This window comes from Salmo salar, chromosome 13 (assembly GCF_965601325.2).
Source record: "Salmo salar chromosome 13, fSalSal1, whole genome shotgun sequence".
NCBI lineage: Eukaryota > Metazoa > Chordata > Actinopteri > Salmoniformes > Salmonidae > Salmo > Salmo salar.
In genome coordinates this window covers 76,724,470-76,744,096 of record NC_138303.1, presented here as the reverse complement: position 1 = coordinate 76,744,096, position 19,627 = coordinate 76,724,470, and the positions used below count along the sequence as shown (strand labels likewise).

Sequence of the window (19,627 nt, the reverse complement as noted above, 5' to 3'; positions counted from 1 at the left end):
GTGTGTGTGTGTGTGTGTGTGTGTGTGTGTGTGTGTGTGTCAAGGAAAGCAACTGAACATTACAGCCTGATCTGTTAATGACATTGGGATGTTTCGGCACTTCAGTCAGCCTGTAATCTCTGCATTACCAGCTGCTGCCTAGAACAGGGGAAGGAGAGAGATGGGAGGAAAGAGGCAGAGGTTTACAGAGGAATAGAGTGGGGAAGAGGCTAAAAGTGCACTGCATGGTGCAGAGGTGGTGCGGTGCCTACCCCTTTGGTTATCTGAAGGCCCTTGATGTAGCATGGTGCCGACTGCATTGACACACACATACACTGCCCAGCAGCAGAGGGGCATGCACTTCTCCTCCTCTTCCCCTCATTCTGATCTGCATGGCTGCATCACAGGTTTTTCTTCTGAAGCTATGGCTAAAAATAGGTCCTCAAAAGCAGACTGCCAAGCAGACCTGCTCATCAGAACTAATTGCAACAGAAAATATCCCTTCCCCCGTTTTTCCCCTTTTGCCATCCTTCGTGTTTGTTTACTCTGTATAGAATATCCTATTTTCATTCTCTGCAGACCAAACAAATGGTCAGACCTATATTTCCCCCCTCTAGTCTTTAAGATCAGGCATTTGTCTGCCCTTGAAATCCTTGGGCGGCTACCTAAGCGTCTATTAGTAATAATAATCCGGGATGGAATAACGCATTCCGTGTAAATTTAAAGTGGATCTGAAAAACTCAACCTACAACGTTGTTTAACATGTCGATGTAAGGTAACCTGGCTGAACGTGATGTTATGAACATTCTTTCATAACAAGCTGAGATGTGGCCCCAACCATATTGAAATAACAAAGGTAGAGCGTCCGCCCGAGTGGTCCGCGGGTCAGATGTTTGTTCATCTGCACCCGCCTGCAATTGCTAATAACCCACCCATCCGCAACCGCCCGACTGTATGTGAAAATCTGAAGCTCGCCTCCGACCCGCTAATATAGAAAATGCGCTATAAACTACAATCAGAGACGCCAGAATGATTTTTTGGGGGGCCTGATTTAGAAATGTTTCTGCTTATAATTTTCAACATTTTGGTAGGCTATTTGTTAATCAACTTGTCTATAATTAGATAGATGCAGCTTCTCTTCTGTCAATATATGTTGCCCAAGAAGACTAAATTAACCGTTGCTCACCAGAATGTCGTAAATCGATGGAATGAATGCTTTAATCTATTTGACATCGGTAAACATTTCTCTGTTACGTCTGGTTCTTTCGCAGAAGTATAGTGATGGGTAAAAATGCAATAAATACATTTAAAAAAGTAAAGATTTTCTGTGCACAATTTCCAAATGACATCAGTTTGACCGGTTGTAAGGAAATAGATAGCTGTGAAAACGACTCAACACGTCTCTGATAAGATTTCAGTTCGGTTTGGATGCATATTTTATGTGGTTGAAATGCAAGCCGCTTTTATGATGCTAATAAAGACAGTACCTCCCCAGATGGTATCGAACTGCACATTTGCATTCTCTCAAAATGCTGAAAGAAATAAATCTTATTTCTCCGCTCTTGTACCTGATCCCGAGTCCACATTTTGACTACTTTTTGGTGTATCATTTTACTGCAAGAAATGCTTAATTCTGCAGGAGTTAATATTTAGGCTATGTGAGAGGTTATAGACTTAAAGTCAGTGTCCAGATATACGTTTCCATTTAACCATCTGACCAGTAGGCTACAGTTCCGTTGACGTGCTATAGGCCTATTTGAAGTCCCCGTCTTGTGGCTGTGGAATTTGTATAGCGCCTCACAATCATCACACAGCATAACACTGTTATCATCCTATTTTACCACTTCACCAAATGTTTCCCAAACATTACTTTTCTGGCCCTCCCTTCTCATTATTTTCAACTCTCCATTTCGCAGCTTTTCTCTTATTGAATTAAACTCTGACATTGTCCTTTTTGCCTCCGTGGATCAACGTTTTCAATTTTTTCTGCCCGTTCCCAAAAACATTTGGCAATTGGCGTGTAGGCTATTTGGCACACTTAAGTTATGCCCTAAAGCTTAGGTTTACGTATTATGCCAGATGGCTTAAAATAATGAAAGAAAAACCTCCAGTGTAGCGCATATATATATATATATTGCACAAAAGTGATACGTTTTTAAGGTATTGTTTTCGCTTTATTTTCACATAGGCAGGGACATCGAATCTACAGTTGCCCGACATTAGTAAGCTAAATGCATGACGTCCACAGTAACAAAGCATATATATATGATTATAGTCTCATAACAAAGCCGGTAGCTCTTATCGAATACGTGTTCATTCAGCGCTGTCTTAAGCATTCTAGTAGTCGACATGTGCATCGGATTGTAGTGTGTTAGCAGAAGTTAGCCAGCAAGCTAGCTAACAGCAAATAAGGTTAGTAAGCTAACTGCATCGTAATCGTAAATCACTTTTCCTTGCTGGACTAGAAACTGCTCACTAAAAAAAACAAGTATTCAGTCAATAAGCTAGACAGTCAGGGAGAATAGAACATGTTTTGTTATTATGTTTGAGAAAAATAACACACTATTTGCTATGGCAAAATGCATACAATTGCAGAAAATGTGTTTTAAAAGTGCAACATTTTCTCTCAGCTCCATGGTAGAATATGTAGAATTGCAGGAAATTTGCTTTAAAACTGTAAAAATATATCTCTGCTCCTTTGAGAATTGAAAGATATCCTCATCAAAATCCGTCAAAGCTACAGATTTTTGTTGTTGCATGGCCTGCGTCTCAATCCACCGCATCCGCCAATATCGGCCTTCCACATCTGCGGTGGAAGGTGGCAGAGCTACAGCGATGTTTGTCAGACCAGGAGACATCCCGAAAATCTGTCTTCTTACGAATACGTCTGTAGCATCTGAAGTCTGTACCGCCGATCTGTAAACTTCTGTTTGTAGCGTCCAAACAGTTTGGACTACACACTAATATGACCCCACAATCGAAAGGTGAGGTTCTTGTTTTGCTCTAGGACGCCCACAAGCCTCACAAGCCTCGTCTGAAGGTAGCCCGGTACCAGTTTAAAAAATGAATCGAAGTGCCTTCCAGAAACTTTTTCCACATTTTGTTTTTAGATTTTTTTTAGATTTTTTACAAATAATAAAAAATGAAAAGCTGAAATGTCTTGAGTCAATAAGTATTCAACCCCTTTGTTATAGTAAGCCTAAATAAGTTCAGGAGTAAAAATGTGCTTAACAAGTCACATAATAAGTTGCATGGACTCACTCTGTGTGCAATAATAGTGTTTAACATGATTTTTTAAAAACCTCATCTCTACCACACACAATTATCTGTAAGGTCAGTCGAGCAGTGAATTTCAAACACCGATTCAACCACAAAGATCAGGGAGGTTTTCCAATGCCTCGTAAAGAAGGGCACCTATTGGTAGACCGGTAAAAATGAACATAGGTGGGATGGGCTGAGGTAAACTGAGGGTTGGGATGTGGGAGTGGGCGGGGGTAGAATGACGGTTGAAGATAAAAGTCAAAAATAAAGTCAAAATAAACACAAAAAGTATGTTTGAATGACGCTGAGGGGGGCCGCTGTTACATCCAATGCCTGTTTGCCTTAGGCTGAATCTGCACAGGTGCTTGTACGCGAGTACACATGCATGCATACACACACACACACACTCTCATTCAAACCCACATACACACATGTAAATAGTGCCACACATGCGCTCAAACCTATACAGTCGGCCTTGCTAGTTACATTTTTGTTGTCCTTGATGTCTTTTGTTTTTGTAATGCTGTTTTTGTTTTTTCTCTTTTGTTCATGTTGTTGGCGCATTGTTTTTTTCAGAGGGAGGACTGTGGGGGGAGGTCTTTGATGGTTGAGGGGGAACTGTGGGGGGATGTTTGGTGGCCTGGTGGTTGGGAGCTTGGGCCGGTGGCCGACAGGTTGCTGGTTCGGGTCCCAGATTTGACTTGTTGGAGATCTGTCGACGTGCCCTTGGGCGGGGCGCTTGACCCTGGTTGCTCCTGTTAGTCTCTCTGGATGGAGTGTCTGCTAGATCACTGAATGTAATGTAAATGTTGAGCGGCTTCACTGCAGGTAGATTGTGTGTTTTAATATTAAATAAAAAACAAAGACGGACACTTGAATATCCCTTTGAGCATGGGGAAGTTATTAATTACACTTTGGATACACCCAGAGATACAGGCATCCTTCCTAACTCAGTTGCCGGACAGGAAGGAAACCGCTCAGGGATTTCCCCATGAGGCCAATGGTGACTTTAAAACAGAGTTTAATGGTTGTGATAGAAAACTGAGGATGGATCAACAACATTGTACTTACACCACAATACAAACCTAAATGACAGAGTGAAAAGAAGGAAGGCTGTACAGAATAAAATTATTCCAAAACATTTGTGCAATAAGGCACTAAAGTAAAACTGCAAAAAATGTGGCAAAGGAATTAACTTTATGTCCTGAATACAAAGGGTTATGTTTCGGGAAAATCCAACACATCAATGCGTATCACTCTTCATATTTTCAAGCATGGTGGTGGCTGCATCGTGTTATGGGTATGCTTGTCATCGGCAAGGACTAGGTCGTTTTTTAGGATGAAAAGAAACTGAATAGAGCTAATCAGAGGCAAAATCCTAGAAAAACTGGTTGTCTGTTTTCTATCAGACACTGACAAATTCAGTTTTCATTCAGCAAGACAATCTTAAACACAAGGTCAGATATACACTGGAGTTGCTCATCAAGATGACATTGAATGTTCCTAAGTGTTTTGGACTAACCGTTCCTGAATGTTCCAACTAACCGGTCGCCCCGCACATTGACTCTGTACCGGTACCCCCTGTATATAGTCTCCCTCTTGTTATTTTACTGCTGCTCTTTAACTATTTGTTACTTTTATTTCTTATTTGTAATTTTTAAACTGCATTGTTGGTTAGGGGTTTGTAAGTAAGCATTTCACTGCACCTGTTGTTTTCGGCGCATGTGACTAATACATTTGATTTGAGTGGCCTAGTTGCAGTTTTGACTTAAATCGTCTTGAAAATCTATGGCAAGACATGAAAATGGTTGTCTAGCAATGATCAGCAACCACCTTGATGGACTTTGAATAATAAATAAAGGAATACTGTGCAAATATTGTGCAATTCAGGTGTGCAAAGCTCTTAGAGACTTAACTAGAAAGACACACAGCTGTAATCGCTGCCAAAGATGATTGTAACGTATTGACTCAGGGGTGTGAATACCTATAAATTATATATTTCTGTATTGTTTGTTGATGGGTGAGAATATATATATTTTTCATCCATTTTGAATTCAGGCTGTAACACAACAAAATGTGGAATATGTCAAGGGGTATGAATACTTTCTGAAGGCGCTGTTAAATATGGCTAAATAAGAATCATTTCCTGAGCTTTCTTATATCGCTCAGATATGTTTTGCCATGTATGGATATGTAATTGAATGCGTTTCTATTGGCTAATAGCAGTAAGGCCAAATTCAATGTTTCATCAAGTAATTGTTTATATATATATTTTAAAATAATTACATGGGTCCTACAATTCAAAATCAAATAGCTAAATGATCCTTGGTTCGACCATCTTAAAACAATTCCATATGTTAGCTAGTAGAAACCCAACCCGGCCCCTTAGAATTGCAGGGGGTTTAAAATGTCTCTACACTGCCAAGATGGGGGCATCTAAATTCTTAATAAAATTCAGCCGCGATGACGGGCCAACCCTGCCATTTCAAAAACCTTGGACAGCTTTTGTTTGTGGTACGGCGTGGGGGCAGAGGACGGGTGTCTCTTCATTGGGAGCGGTGGTGATTGATTGTATTGTCTGGGGTGTTGAGGACGGTGGATGGTGGCCCAGCCCAGCATAGCATCTGTGGGGAGAAGATGCTGGCCATGAGGCTGGCTGGTTGACAGGCTGGCTGGCCAGCTCTGGGGACCAACGGGGCAGCCCGACACTACAGCCCTTTGTGTGGGGACTATGGGAGAGTCGTGACCTCATTCCTAGACAAGCGTCTGGGGCAAGAGAGGGCAGCAGGGGGGTGGAGAGGGGTGTCTGTTTCTCTGGCCGGCTCTCACGTACCCCCTCCCTCCAGCCTCCCCCAGTCCACTTGACCCTGAGACTACCCCATCCCCTCAACCCCCCTGTTCGTTAGTTATCAATTTACAACCACAATAGTGAGGTGGATTATTCCTTAAACTACCCATGTTTCTCTCATTTTTGTCTTACATGTTGTCAAACACAGAAATAGCCAAGGTTGGTCATTTTCTGTGACAAAGTTAGGGGCGGTATACTTTAAATGTCTGGCATTTCCCACATCAGGCTCTTTCACCCCGGTCTGACATAATGGTTGTTGGCCTTTGGCAGAAGTTCAATGAGGGGAGGTCAAAGAGCCGGGCCTTTAATTGTGAGTGGATCTGGCCACCTCCAGATGCGGCACGGTGGATGGTGTTTGCAGAGCAGTGGGGGGGGGGGGGGGGGGGGGTCTGCCTATTGATAATAAAACGGATTGAGTCTGTGTCTGGGGGTCTCCAGAGACATAGTGAGATGTGTTGTCAGGGTGTCTGTATGTCTGTAGCCGGCTGTGAGGATAATGCATTGTATGCCAGTTAGGTGTTTGAAGTTGATTGTATTATATTTGAGCAGTGAGCGTCTGGTATTGGGGTAGTGGTGTTTGTGAAGTGTCTAGTATCAGAATAGTGTTTGTGTAGCCTCTGCCAATGTTTGTAAAATAGCTCTGTCTTCTGGTATTGTGGAGACTGTCTGTCTAACCCCAACATATAAATTGTCTGATATTCCGTTCAGTCGGTGTTTGTGAAACAACATGTAAAGGACTTGGTATTGTGATAGGGGTTTGTAGAATAGGCCTAGTCTACTCTGTGAATTGTCTGCTACTTGAGAATGCATTAGTAAAATAACCCATAAAGTGTCTGACATCCAAGGTTGTGTGTGTAAAACGTCTGGTGGCATTGAGTCACCATTTTGTAAAACGACTTCTAAAGTGTTTGCTATCGGGGGGGGGGGGTCGTTGACAGGGACGAGTTCTGTAATTGGCGCTCTCCCAGAAGTGTCGAGGTTCTATTTCCTGTAGCGGCGAAGGGCGGGCGGCGTTTCTCTTATCATTGGAGTCTCCTCTCATTCATCACTGCTTCCTGCTCTGCTCTCTTTGTCCTGCCGAGGTGTAGCAGGTGTAGCCTAGCTGTGTGGCACCCAGCCTGGCCTGCCCGGCCCCCTGGAATAAGAAGCAGGCTAATGTCTTCTGACTTTGTCAGATGGGCTCGGCAAACCCAATCAGCAAGGGAAGACAAGCAGGGGTCAGGCCTTCCCCCTCAACGACGGAGGTGGAGAATTAACCCACTACCTAGGCCTATCTACTCCTTCCCTACTGGTTCCTTCAGAAATATAGAGAGAACCAGTGGTGTTTTTAGCCTGTTAAATGGAGGGATGCAATGGAGTGGAGACACGTTAGTGCAGGAACAGAACGCATAACCCGACCTCTGATCTTCTCCTGTTAACACATTCCTGTTCTCCCTGGGATTCTGATCAATGTGAAGGGACTATTATGCTGTCCGGTTACATGGACGAATATGTCTGAGATCATTTGAATTTGTCACGATCAGAAGTTGAAAAGGAGAGCCTCACGCTCTAGGAGCTCAGATGCAATAATTCTATAACCAGCGCTTCGACAGACAAGCTGTCTTCATCAGAGTATAGTGACAAACACTGCGGGTCACCTATTTATATACTTAGAAAAGACACGCACAGGTGTCTGTAGTCATGGCCGTGTGTGGCTTGATTTCATTGGTTGATTTACAGATATAAATAGAACATTTAAAAAATACCCTGGTGTATGAAATGTATACAGTTAATGTATACGCCTCACAAGTTCTCAACTGGCAGCTTCATTAAATAGTACCCGCAAAACACCAGTCTCAACGTCAACAGTGAAGAGGCGACTCCGGGATGCTGGCCTTCTAGGCAGAGTTCCTCTGTCCAGTGTCTGTGTTCTTTTGCCCATCTTAATCATTTATTTTTATTGGCCAGTCTGAGATATGGCTTTTTCTTTGAAACTCTGCCTAGAAAGCCAGCATCCCGGAGTCGCCTCTTCACTGTTGACGTTGAGACTGGTGTTTTGCGGGTACTATTTAATGAAGCTGCCAGTTGCGGACTTGTGAGGCGTCTGTTTCTCAAACTATACACTCTAATGTACTTGTCTTCTTGCTCAGTTGTGCACCGGGTCCTCCCACTCCTCTTTCTATTCTGGTTAGAGCCAGTTTGCACTGTTCTGTGAAGGGAGTAGTACACAGCATTGTACCAGATCTTCAGTTTCTTGGCAATTTCTCGCATGGAATAGCCTTCATTTCTCAGAACAAGAATAGACTGACGAGTTTCAGAAGAAAGTGCTTTGTTTCTATCCATTTTGAGCCTGTAATCGAACCCACAAATGCTGATGCTCCAGATAATCAACTAGTTTTATTGCTTCTTTAATTAGCACAACAGTTTTCAGCTGTGCTAACATAATTGCAAAAGGATCAATGATGATGATCAATTAGTATTTTAAGAAGATGAACTTTGATTATTGGAACACAAGAGTGATGGTTGCTGATAATGGGCCTCTGTACGCCTATGTTGATATTCCATAAAAAATCAGCTGTTTCCAACTACAATAGTCATTTACAACATTAACAATGTCTACACTGTATTTCTGATCAATTTAATGTTGTTTTAATGAACAACAAAATGTGCTTTTCTTTAAAAAAACAAGGACATTTCTAAGTGACCACAAGTGTGTGTGTGTGTGTGTGTGTGTGTGTGTGTGTGTGTGTGTGTGTGTGTACAGTTGAAGTCGAAAGTTTACATATGTCACAGTATAACTTCCGTCCCTCTCCTCGCCCCTACCTGGGCTCAAACCAGGGACACTGCACACATCGACAACAGCCACCGTCGAAGCATCGTTACCCATCGCTCCACAAAAGCTGCGGCCCTTGCAGAGCAAGGGGAATAACTACTTCAGGTCTCAGAGCGAGTGACATCAACGATTTGAAACGCTATTAGCACGCACCCCGCTAACTAGCTAGCCATTTCACACGTGTTACACATACACCTTAGAAGTCAAAGTCAAGGTATTGGAGTGGACATCACCAAGCCCTGACCTCAATCCTATAGAAAATGTGTGTGCAGAACTGAAAAAGCGCCTGTGACCAAGGAGGCCTACAAACCTGACTCAGTTACACCACCTCTGTCAGGAGGAATGGGCCAAAATTCACCCAACTTATTGTGGGAAGCTTGAGGAAGGCTACCTGAAACGTTTGACTCAAGCTAAACAATTTAAAGGCAATGCTACCAAATACTAATTGAGTGTATGTAAACTTCTGACCCACTGTGAATGTGATGAAAGAAATAAAAGCTGAAAGAAATAATTCTCTCTACTATTATTCTGACATTTCACATTCTTAAAATAAAGTGGTGATCCTAACTGACCTAAGACAGGGAATTTTTACTCGAATTAAATTGTGAAAAACTGAATTGTGAAAAACTGAATTGTGAAAAACTGAGTTTAAATGTATTTGTCTAATGTGTTTGTAAACTTCCGACTTCAACTGTACATACTCACTCACTCACTCACTCACTCACTCACTCACTCACTCACTCACTCACTCACTCACTCCCTGGTAACTCTACTGCTGTCACACTGACACGGTTCAGCAGACACACACTGCAGGCACCGACACGGGCAGCTCAGTCGCTCTGCTTCAGGACACCAGTTTCCTCACCCTCCACCACACATCCTACAAAAAGATCACCTTAGCCAGTGCAAGGTGATCATCAAAGAGAGTACAAGAGTGGAAGAAAATTAAAGAGAAAGTGGTGAGGAAATTAAAAACATAGGGAGTGGAAAAGGAAGGGGATCAAATGTTATTAATCACATGCTTGGTAAACAACATGTGTGGACTAACAGTGAAGTGCTTACTCGCGGGCCCTTCCAAACAATGCAGAGAGGGAAAATAGTAAAATAATAATAATAATAACATGTAATAATACAAATGATAATCAATGCACCGAGTAACGATAACTTGACTATATACATGGGATACCAGTACTGAGTCCATGTACAGCAGTACGAGGTAATTGAGGTAGATATGAACATATAACTAAGAATAAAGTGACTAGGTAACAGGATAGATATTAAACAGTAGCAGCAGAGTATGTGATGAGTCAAAAAAGTTTGTGCAAAAAGAGTCAATGCAGACAGTCCGGGTAGCTTTTTGGTTAACTATTGAACAAACTATTTAGCAGTCTTATGGCTTGTAAGTAGAAGCTATTCAGGGTTCTGTTGGTTCCAGACTTGGTGCATCAGTACCGATTGCCGTGCGGTAAGTAGGACAACGGTCTACGACTTGGGTGGCTGGACTGTTTGACTATGTTTAGGACTTTCCTCTGACACCGCCTGGTATAGTGGTCCTGGATGGCAGGAAGCTTGGCCCCATGGATGTAGTGGGCCGTACGCACTACCTTCTGTAGCACCTTACAGTCGGATGCCAAGCAGTTGCCATACCAAGCGGATGCAGCCAGTCAAGATGCTCTCAATGGTGCAGCTGTATAACTTTTGGAGGATCATGCCAAAAGCCTCCTGAGGGGGAAGAGGCATTGTCATGCCCTCTTCACGACTGTGTTGTGGTGTGTGGACCATGATAGATCCTTAGTGATGTGGACACACAAGGTCTCTGACCTCTTCCCTATAGGCTATCTTATCGTCATCAGTGATCAAGTCTACCAACTTCGTGTCGTCATCAAACTTAATGATGTTGTTGGAGTCGTGCGCAATGGTGAGGAGGGTAGGGAAAAGAAAGAGAAAGAGAAAGTGAGAGAGAGAGCCGGGACCACACTGGTACGAATAGAGAGCAGGGAGCGCCAGACGCCGCCTGAGGAGAAAGCCTCGTCAGTCATGAATTATTCACTCCATAATTTCTCTGGAACCAACCAACACAACCCTCCTCCATTCATGGCCCTGCATTAAATATGCTGTATGTGTGTGGTGGTGGGGGGGGTGCTGGCTATTGGCGGAAGTGGGAGATTGTTTTAGCTGAGAGGTCTCTGAGGAAAGAGAGATGTAAAGGATGTTTCGTCCAACTCTTTCCCTGTGTACTCATTCATATTCCCCCTTTTCCATTTCATCTTCAGTCAATCTCAATCTCTCTCTCGCTCCCTCCCTCCCTCTTTCATTCGCTGTCTCATCCTCTTGTCTTTCCTCTTTTTGCCCTCTGTCATGTCAGGGCCGGTGGGACCCTCTCTCGCGGGCACTGATGTGCAGGGCATTGGCTGAGTCATGAGCCCCCTTGCCCCTGACCGCTGACTCGTCTGCCCCCTGTAGCCAGCCTGTAGCCCAGACACGGGGGTTAGCCTCAGCCAGGCCAGGCCACAGCCAGTGTGAGGCTTGGCAAGCAGCCACTTGGCTTACAGACCCAGTGGCAGAGAGTGGGGGAAAGAGAGAGAACTCTTGCCATGGTGCAACAGTGACCCAGTGGCAAAAGGACGGAGTGGTGGAAAGAGGGAGGAAGAGAGCGAGAAATCCATCCATGGTGCTAACCCCATTTTTAATCTCTCGTTGACAGATTTACGTAAACATAACTGGTACCATAGAATCTGTCGGTAAGGAATGGAATGTGTGGGATAACGAGCAGCATTAGTTCCTGGGTTTGAGTTTTTCGTCACAGGTTATTTGGACAAATCCCGATTTCGCAGGTGTTAGCATCTTTCGAATTTCGGAAGGGGAGGGGACATTCGCCGAGTTAAATAAATAAAAAATGTGCCCTTCACTTACAAAGAGGGTTCCGGTTCCACTCATCATTCTAGCATCTCTTCTCTTAACACGTATGGACCCAGAACTTAATCGAGAAGCTGACCAGTTACGCAAGACTTTAGTTCTGGGTTAACCGAGATTAACCCCGTGGTAGGGATGGCGAGGGGAGAAAAAAAGATAAAGGGAGAAATGGAGGGAGAGCAGCTCTCCACCCTCAAGGAATAGACATGCTATTTCCCTCTTTCTCACTTCAGTTCAAATACCATTTTATGCTCTGTACAAAACAAGTGCCCTCGCTTGAAACCCTCAACACAGGCAACAAAAAAACCATAATGCTGCAATATTCCTAAACCCAGGCGCTTTCTCTCTCCTCTTCATGACGTAGACTAATGCTGTAGCCCCACCTCTATAGTGGAGAGCAGGGATGCGTGGAGATGAGAGCTAGTAGGTCCGAGTAGTACACCCTCCGGGTCTCCACCGTACGCTGCTTATTTCATTGAACAATGACCGCACAGGTCCAGTGCACTCAAACACAAAACGAGAGCCACTCAGTGGGTCGACTATTAAAAGAGGAGAGAGGGTTACTTAAAAGCTGAATATGAAAAGAAGCCATTGTCTATGTCCTGGACTGTCACCGGGGGAAAGAAAGGCAGGCCTAGAAGAAACCGTGGCCGTTGTGCTTAGATTATATTTGGTTAAATGGTGGCAGCCAGTGGAGGGATCCCTGAGGAAAGGTTAGGTGATGGCCGCCATGTCTGAAGTAAAGCTTGTGAACTCATTTTGGTATCAGACTCTCATCCTCTTCTCCTCCCTTACACTCCTCACCCTCTTTCTTTCCTCCTCTCCCGCTGCTCCCTCCAGCTAGCTGAGACTGTGTGTGTGTGTGTGTGGGGACCTGCAGGCTTGCTTCCCTGGAGTTCTGGGCTGGTTTCCAGGACTGGGAGCTCCCTGGTGGTGGAGAGAGAAAGAGAGAGAGAGAGAGAGAGAGAGAGAGAGAAAGAGAGAGAGAGAGAGAGGGGAAGCCCTGCTGTTTACTCCTCTCTCGCGATCTCTTGCGCTCTGGAGCTATTTACCATACTACCCTGCCTGCGTACTGTATGCTGCCTACAGGTTTAACTGCCATCCCTACTTCATTCGTCTCCATATACATTGGCATACCTCACCCTACTGTCTCTTCTGGCCTGATCAAACAGCATCATCTACCATATACCATTAAAAAAAGATATCTCCAGTGCCACCGCCATAACAACCCTTATTAAGTGGTTGGAAAGGAGAAGTAATCAACATCTTAAAATTAATAGATTTGGTAGATAGTATTTCGTTATTTTAACCCCCTTCTTCTCAGAGAATGTTGCTGGAATGTACAGAGGCTGTTTTACAGGCTCCTGACCAAACTTGCTATTTTGTGTTTTTTTTTAAACTGATCTTAACTTTTTTGGTAAATAATGTTTCTGTCATCGTTTCCTATGACAAAAAGAGCTTCTGGACTTCAGAGCCGTGATCACTAACCTCGATTTGGATAAAGATTTCTACTTCAATGAGTCGGCGGTGCAGGACATACTGCTCACCCCGGACCAGGACCTAATCCTCGACACTCGGAAGACAAAGTGACGGCGAATATATAGAGGCTGACTTACGGGCACCCTGATGAAACAACAGCGGCGAGTAAATAAACTGCCTCTATCCTCTGTTCTATTGCGAATATACAATCGCGGGAGAACAAACTGGACGAGCTCCATTCAAAATTATCCTATCAACAGAACCTGAAGAACTGTAATATCCTATGTTTCTCAAAAATGTTGCTGAACAAGGACATCGATTGTCTTGCTGGTTTTCCATCGGATGCTAAGCTACAAGACTGTTTCGCTAACACAGACTGGAATATGTACTGGGACTCATCCGATGGCATTGAGAAGTTGACCACGTTAGTCATCGGCTTCATTAAAAGTGCGTCAACAATGTCGTCCCCACTGTTGACCGTATGTACATATCCCAACCAGACGCTATGGATTACAGGCAACATCCTCACTGAGCTAAGGACAAGAGCTGCTGCTTTCAAGGAGCAGGACACCTGGATGCTTATAAGAAATCCCGCTATGCCCGCCGACAAAACCATCAAACAGGTAACCTGTCTAAATGACTATCACCCGCGGTACTCACATCTGTAGCCATGACATGCTTTGAAAGGCTGGTAATGGCTCACATCAACACCGTCCCAGACATCCAATTCCCATACCGCCCCAACAGATCCACAGATGACACAATCTCTATTGCACTCCACACTGTCCTTTCCCACTTGGACAAAAAGAACACCTACGTGAGAATGCTGTTAATTCGCTACAGCTCAGTGTTCAACACCATAGTGCCCTCAAAGCTCCTCACAAAGCTATGCACCCTGGGTCTGAACATCTCCCTCTGCAACTGGATCCTGGACTTCCTGATGGGACATCTCCAGGCGGTGAGGGTAGGTAACAACACATCCGCCAGGCTGACCCGCAACATGGGGGCCCCTCAGGGGTGCGTGCTTAGTCCCCTCCTGTACTCTCTTTTCACCCACGACTGCGTGGCCACGTATGACTACAACACCGTCATGAAGTTTGCCGACGACACGACGGTGGTAGGCCTGATCACCGATGACGATGAGACAGTCTATAGGGGAGGAGGTCAGAGACCTGGCAGTGTGGTGCCAGGACAACAATCTCTCCCTCAACGTCAGCAAGACACAAGAGCTGATCGTGGACTACAGGAAACAAAGGGCAGAGCATGCCCCCCTTCACATCACCAGGGCTGTAGTGGACCAGGTCGAGAGCTTCAAGTTCCTTGGTCTACACATCAATAAGGATCTATCATGGTCCAAACACACCAACACAGTTGTGAAGAGGGCACGACAACTCCTCCACCCCCTCAGGAGGTTGAATAGTTTTGGCATGGGCCCAGATCCTCAAAAAGTTCTACAGCTGCACCATTGAGAGCATTTTGACTACATGGCATCTGACCGCAAGGCGCTACAGAGGGCAGTGCGTATGAGCCAGTACAGCACTGTGGCCGAACTCCCTGCCATCCAGGACCTATATACTAGGTGATGTCAGAGGAAGGCCCTACAAATTGTCAAAGACTCCAGTCACCCAAGTCATAGACTGTTCTCTCTGCTACCGCACGGCAAGCGGTACCGATGCACCAAGTCTGGAACAACAGGACCCTGAACAGCTTCTACCCCCAAGCCATAAGACTGCTAAATAGTTTGTCGGGCTTGCTATTTGGTTAACTCTTTAACTATCTGTATTGACCCTTTTTTACACAAACTTTTTTTTACTCATCAAATACGCTGCTACTACTGTTGACTATCTGTCCCTTTATTCATAGTTTATGTACATATCTACTTCAATTACCTCGTACCCCTGCACCTCATTTTGGTACTTGTATCCCTTGTATATAGCCAAGTTATCGTTACTCATCATGTATCGATTATTTGTACATGTTTTACTTTTCTATTATTTCTCTTTTCTTCTCTCTGCATTGTTGGGAACGGCCCTTAAGTAAGCACTTCACTGTTAGTCCACACCTGTTGTTTACGAAGCGTGTGACGAATACATTTTTATAACGTTTTCTGAGAAAATCTAACAGCCTATTATCTGGGAAGATAACGCCCAACACCTTTTCACTAATGACAGCTGTTTAGCTGGTTAAATAAAGGTTAGCCATGTTTTGGCAAAAATGTATGTCCAAGTCAAAAAAGCTTAGCAGCAGCCAGCGGCACTTTCCGCGACTAGTACACGCGGTTGCTTTTTCAAAGCCAACGTTACGTACTCCAAGTGTAATTAGCTCCAATTAATGTAGTTTGCTCAATATTAGAAGTTGAGAAATAAAGATGACATTATGAAGAACATATTCACTTATTTTCTGCTGTAGGTGTTTAATTCAAAATTCATTTTCTGTTTCTAGCGATATTCATAAAAACACATAGGAAAGAATAATAAATATTAATCAATTTAAATCTATATTTTTGCGGGCCCCCTGCAGGACCCCAGGTTGAATACCCCTGCTGTGAATCGTGTGTCCTCAGTCACTCTGGCCTGAAGATCAGTGTTTACTGGGCTAGCCATTATTGGTCACTTGATCATTACCATTAAGCCTTTTTATCCATCAGTCAGAATGTGAAGATCAGTTTTATGCAGAAGGGCTGTCTATCAAATTCGGGACAATTGCATTTGCAGTTCTCAAGCAGATTGTCTTGGTGTGTGTGTGAGTGCGTGTGTCCCTGTCGAGATCCAAAAAGACTTGAGTTCTCTTGGCCAGGGCAGGAGTGTTATGTTGAAACCAGATGTTGAGCGATGTTTCCTCTTTGTCACGTGGCCCCTTACATAAATGTCATCTGTACAGTAGCCAGTGCCGATGGGCGATTAGCAGGCCCAGCTGCTCCCTCCCCGGGAGTGGGAAAAGTCCAACACGCTAGCTAACGTTAGCTTAGCGTTAGCTTAGCTCAGCAAAGCACGGCCTGTGTCAGCCGGCCCCCAGCGTCTGACAGAGAGGCTCCTCGGAGGAACAGGGGAGGGAGGGAAAGGGGGAAAAGTGGGCACACTGGTGAACACAACAGCCAGTCGAAGGAGGCACACCTAAACACATTATCAAAATGGAGTGTGAGAAAGTGAGACGAGGAGAGAGGATACGACAGAGACCCAGGCATTTAAAAGCTCTTAATGTCACGTAGTTGTTATGCCTACCCTGCAAGTTAGGGTTGATCACCTTAAAATATATGACGCAAGGTTTCAGTAATAGGTTACAGAGGTTATATTGTGTCACAGGACACATGTGCTTTGCTATTGTCACAGAGTACACCTCTGCTGTATCCTGAGTGTGACTGAAATGTCCACTTGTCTAATGTGGGCCAGTCATTTAGAAGTGTACGTGGTGTGTGTGTGTACGTGGTGTGTGTGTGTGTGTGTGTGTGTGTGTGTGTGTGTGTGTGTGTGTGTGTGTACACACGTGTGTAGGCGCATGCACTCCACTAACTGGCTGCTGCTAACTCCATTACAGTGGACAGTTCTGTTTTGGAGCATGCTGTGCATTCCAATAGGGAGGCCTCATGTAAGGCCTTTTTGTGCCCAGCTGAGATTTATTCAGAGACGTATTTAATTAAATTTTACTATCAAACACGCCTGCTCTGTTCAAATGGACATTGAAATTGGCCATAATCAGATATACTTTAATGGCGAGGCGTTGCAGTCGCTCCACTGCCCAAGATGAGATTCATCATTGGTTGAGTAAGGTCGGAAACAACGGAGCAGTTTGTTTTGATTGGAGCGCTTCTATATTCTCTTATTTTTGTGACTTCATTTCAAATTAGTTTTATTTTCATCTACCGCAGCCTGCAGATTCGACACTCAACCCAGTTTCTCACAAGTTAAGCAGGCACATAATGCTACAGAAATAGCCGGCTGTTGAAGTTGGCCCGTTTTTCAGGCCTAACAGTGCTTTTAGAAGTTAATTAATGAACAGAGCTCACATTTGCATGTAGCGTCGCTACTTTTCGCATGAATGGTAATTTAACCAGAAACAACTGAGTCATGCAGAATGTGTGCAGTGGGGAAAAGAGGGCACGAGGAGGAGAGAGGGGTGTGTGTGTGTGTGTGTGTGTGTGTGTGTGTGTGTGTGTGTGTGTGTGTGTGTGTGTGTGTGTGTGTGTGTGTGTGTGTGGAGAGAGAGAGAGAGAAAATGTGCTAATAAATGTATGCTGCCTGCCCTCTACGCTTTTCCTTTAAATCTTTACACTCGTGGGAATTGGCCTATATGGATGGGGCTAAATTTAAATGTTTCTTACAGAACAAATATGAAAAGCGTATGCATAATCATGGTAACAGTCTGGAGACTATGGGAAAATTATTAGACCAAAGTTGAGGACACAACAGTTCACAAGACTGAATCCAGACATTACATTGCTCTGTTGTACATTTGTTGATAACTAAATCTGAAAATTCTCTGGATACATTCAGTAACATAAGAATACTGCTCGGAAATGTGGGGTAGATACAACATATCATTTTAATTCACTTTTATGACTCAAAGAAGAGTCTTCAAATATAAAGTGCTTCTTTAAGCTCTCATAGCTGTTTTGTTGAGGAACTAGTGCAAACGCACGTGTTGTTTTGTTTGGAACACAGCCCTGCATCCCTGCCATCACACAATTACAGTTGTTCTTTACGCAATCCAAAAACGCTCTGTCATAAATGGCAATCTGCTGGTCAGGTGGGCATCATTTGAAAGCCTATTGTATTGCCGAAATGACTAGCTAAGTTCTAAAATAGGATATTACAGTGTTAGGCTTTCACAATGCAATTCAGGGAAACAGATTGTAATTTTGTTACGCATAGAAATGTGTCATGAGTGCGTTCAGGTGCGTGTGCCGCGGCAAAGTTTCTTCACAATAGACAAACATTCTGGGTATGACGCCATGTCATCTTGTAACTGTATATCAAACATGGGGATCATAAACGTTGACACTGTATATGACATGAGTTTTATGATGTGGAAATTTGAGGTGCCCGCCCAGTAGGACTCACGGCTTGCTTGTATGACATCAAGCTGTATTTTATTATAATCGTTAACGTCTCATATTTGAAAATACATAGTCCTCTTCATTTACAGCATTTCCCTCACTCAGACAACCAAACATGTGTAAAAGTTGCCCGGGGGGGGGGGGCAACTTTTTGTCCAGAACGGCTGTCAGTCAAAACCCAGACAGCGCTGTGAAACGCAGAGCCAGAGCTTGTTACTGTCCAATTTAGTTATTTATCAGGCCCCAAATCTGCCTTTTTCAACCCATATACGGGTACGAGTGAAAAGGGTACACAGAGCGTCCTCTCTGCTCTCATTCAAGGGTAGCACAAGGTGATATACTCTGTTTTGTCTTCCCACCTTTTCCCAGAGAACAAGCCTACCCTCGGGGAGGGTTTTGACAAATCAGGACCCCAATTTCATATGTTTAACGTATTTCTATGCTCCGGATCTGGGAACAAAAGGTAACACTGCCTCATCTATCAGAGTTGACAGCAGGGATTTTTTTTTAGAATGTAGTGAGAATGGGGTCTGGCTTTTCTAAACTAAACACATGGTTAGTTTGTAAGAGGTTTCTGCTCAATACTGTGGTGATAAAGCCAGTGTCTGAGGTATTAAAGACTATGGAAACGGAGGATTTGGCCATTTTTCACCATATGAGAATGTATTGTGTTTTGCTCTCCCACAAAGTAGCATTGTTATGAGACGCTAATCATTTTCACTTTTTGTATTGCAGGATCTGCGAAAGCTGGTAGCTCCGTTGCTCAAAGGCTTCCAAGCGGAGGTGAGTGCTATTTAAAACTCTAGATCATTTTATACCTAGCTTTTCTTTATCCATTATGGATGAGTTTGTGTGTAGCCTACAGTACAATGTGTATGTAGTGAGGGATGGTGGCCATTTTGTTTTTGCGGGGGAACAGTGGCTCCCTGACGTACCCCATAAAGGCTGACATGTGCTGTCTCTGCCTGGCCAGACTGCTGCTGGCTGGCAGCTCTGCTCTCCTGCTGGAGGAGCTTTCCCTACCTCAGTGGAGCCCTCGCCAGGGGAGTCCATTATTTGTGTCCTTTTATGAGGCTCTCTAGCTCCCAGCCATGTTTAAATTGCATCCCCTTAAAAGATTCCAGCCAAACCACTCCTGATCAGAGCTGCAATCTGAAAGTCCAGGCAGACATGCCTTTCTCTGTTTCATAACTCACCACCCCCAACCTCCCCATTATGGCTATGTGTCACATCGTCTGATGCAAAGCTCCTCTTGATATCTGCCAAAATGAATGTCATTGGC

The 19,627-nt window shown here is 44.1% G+C and overlaps 1 protein-coding gene across 5 annotated transcripts in view; it reads left to right on the top strand.

Moving 5' to 3' along the window:
* Nucleotides 1–19,627, top strand: part of LOC106568027 (homeobox protein cut-like 1) — a 240,257-nt gene that overhangs the window by 107,706 nt on the left and 112,924 nt on the right. For all 5 annotated transcript variants that reach the window (XM_014138033.3, XM_014138031.3, XM_014138032.3 and 2 more), the window contains exon 3: nucleotides 19,081–19,128. In XM_014138033.3, coding sequence (XP_013993508.2) covers nucleotides 19,081–19,128 — 48 coding nt within the window. The remainder of the gene's footprint in view (nucleotides 1–19,080; nucleotides 19,129–19,627) is intronic.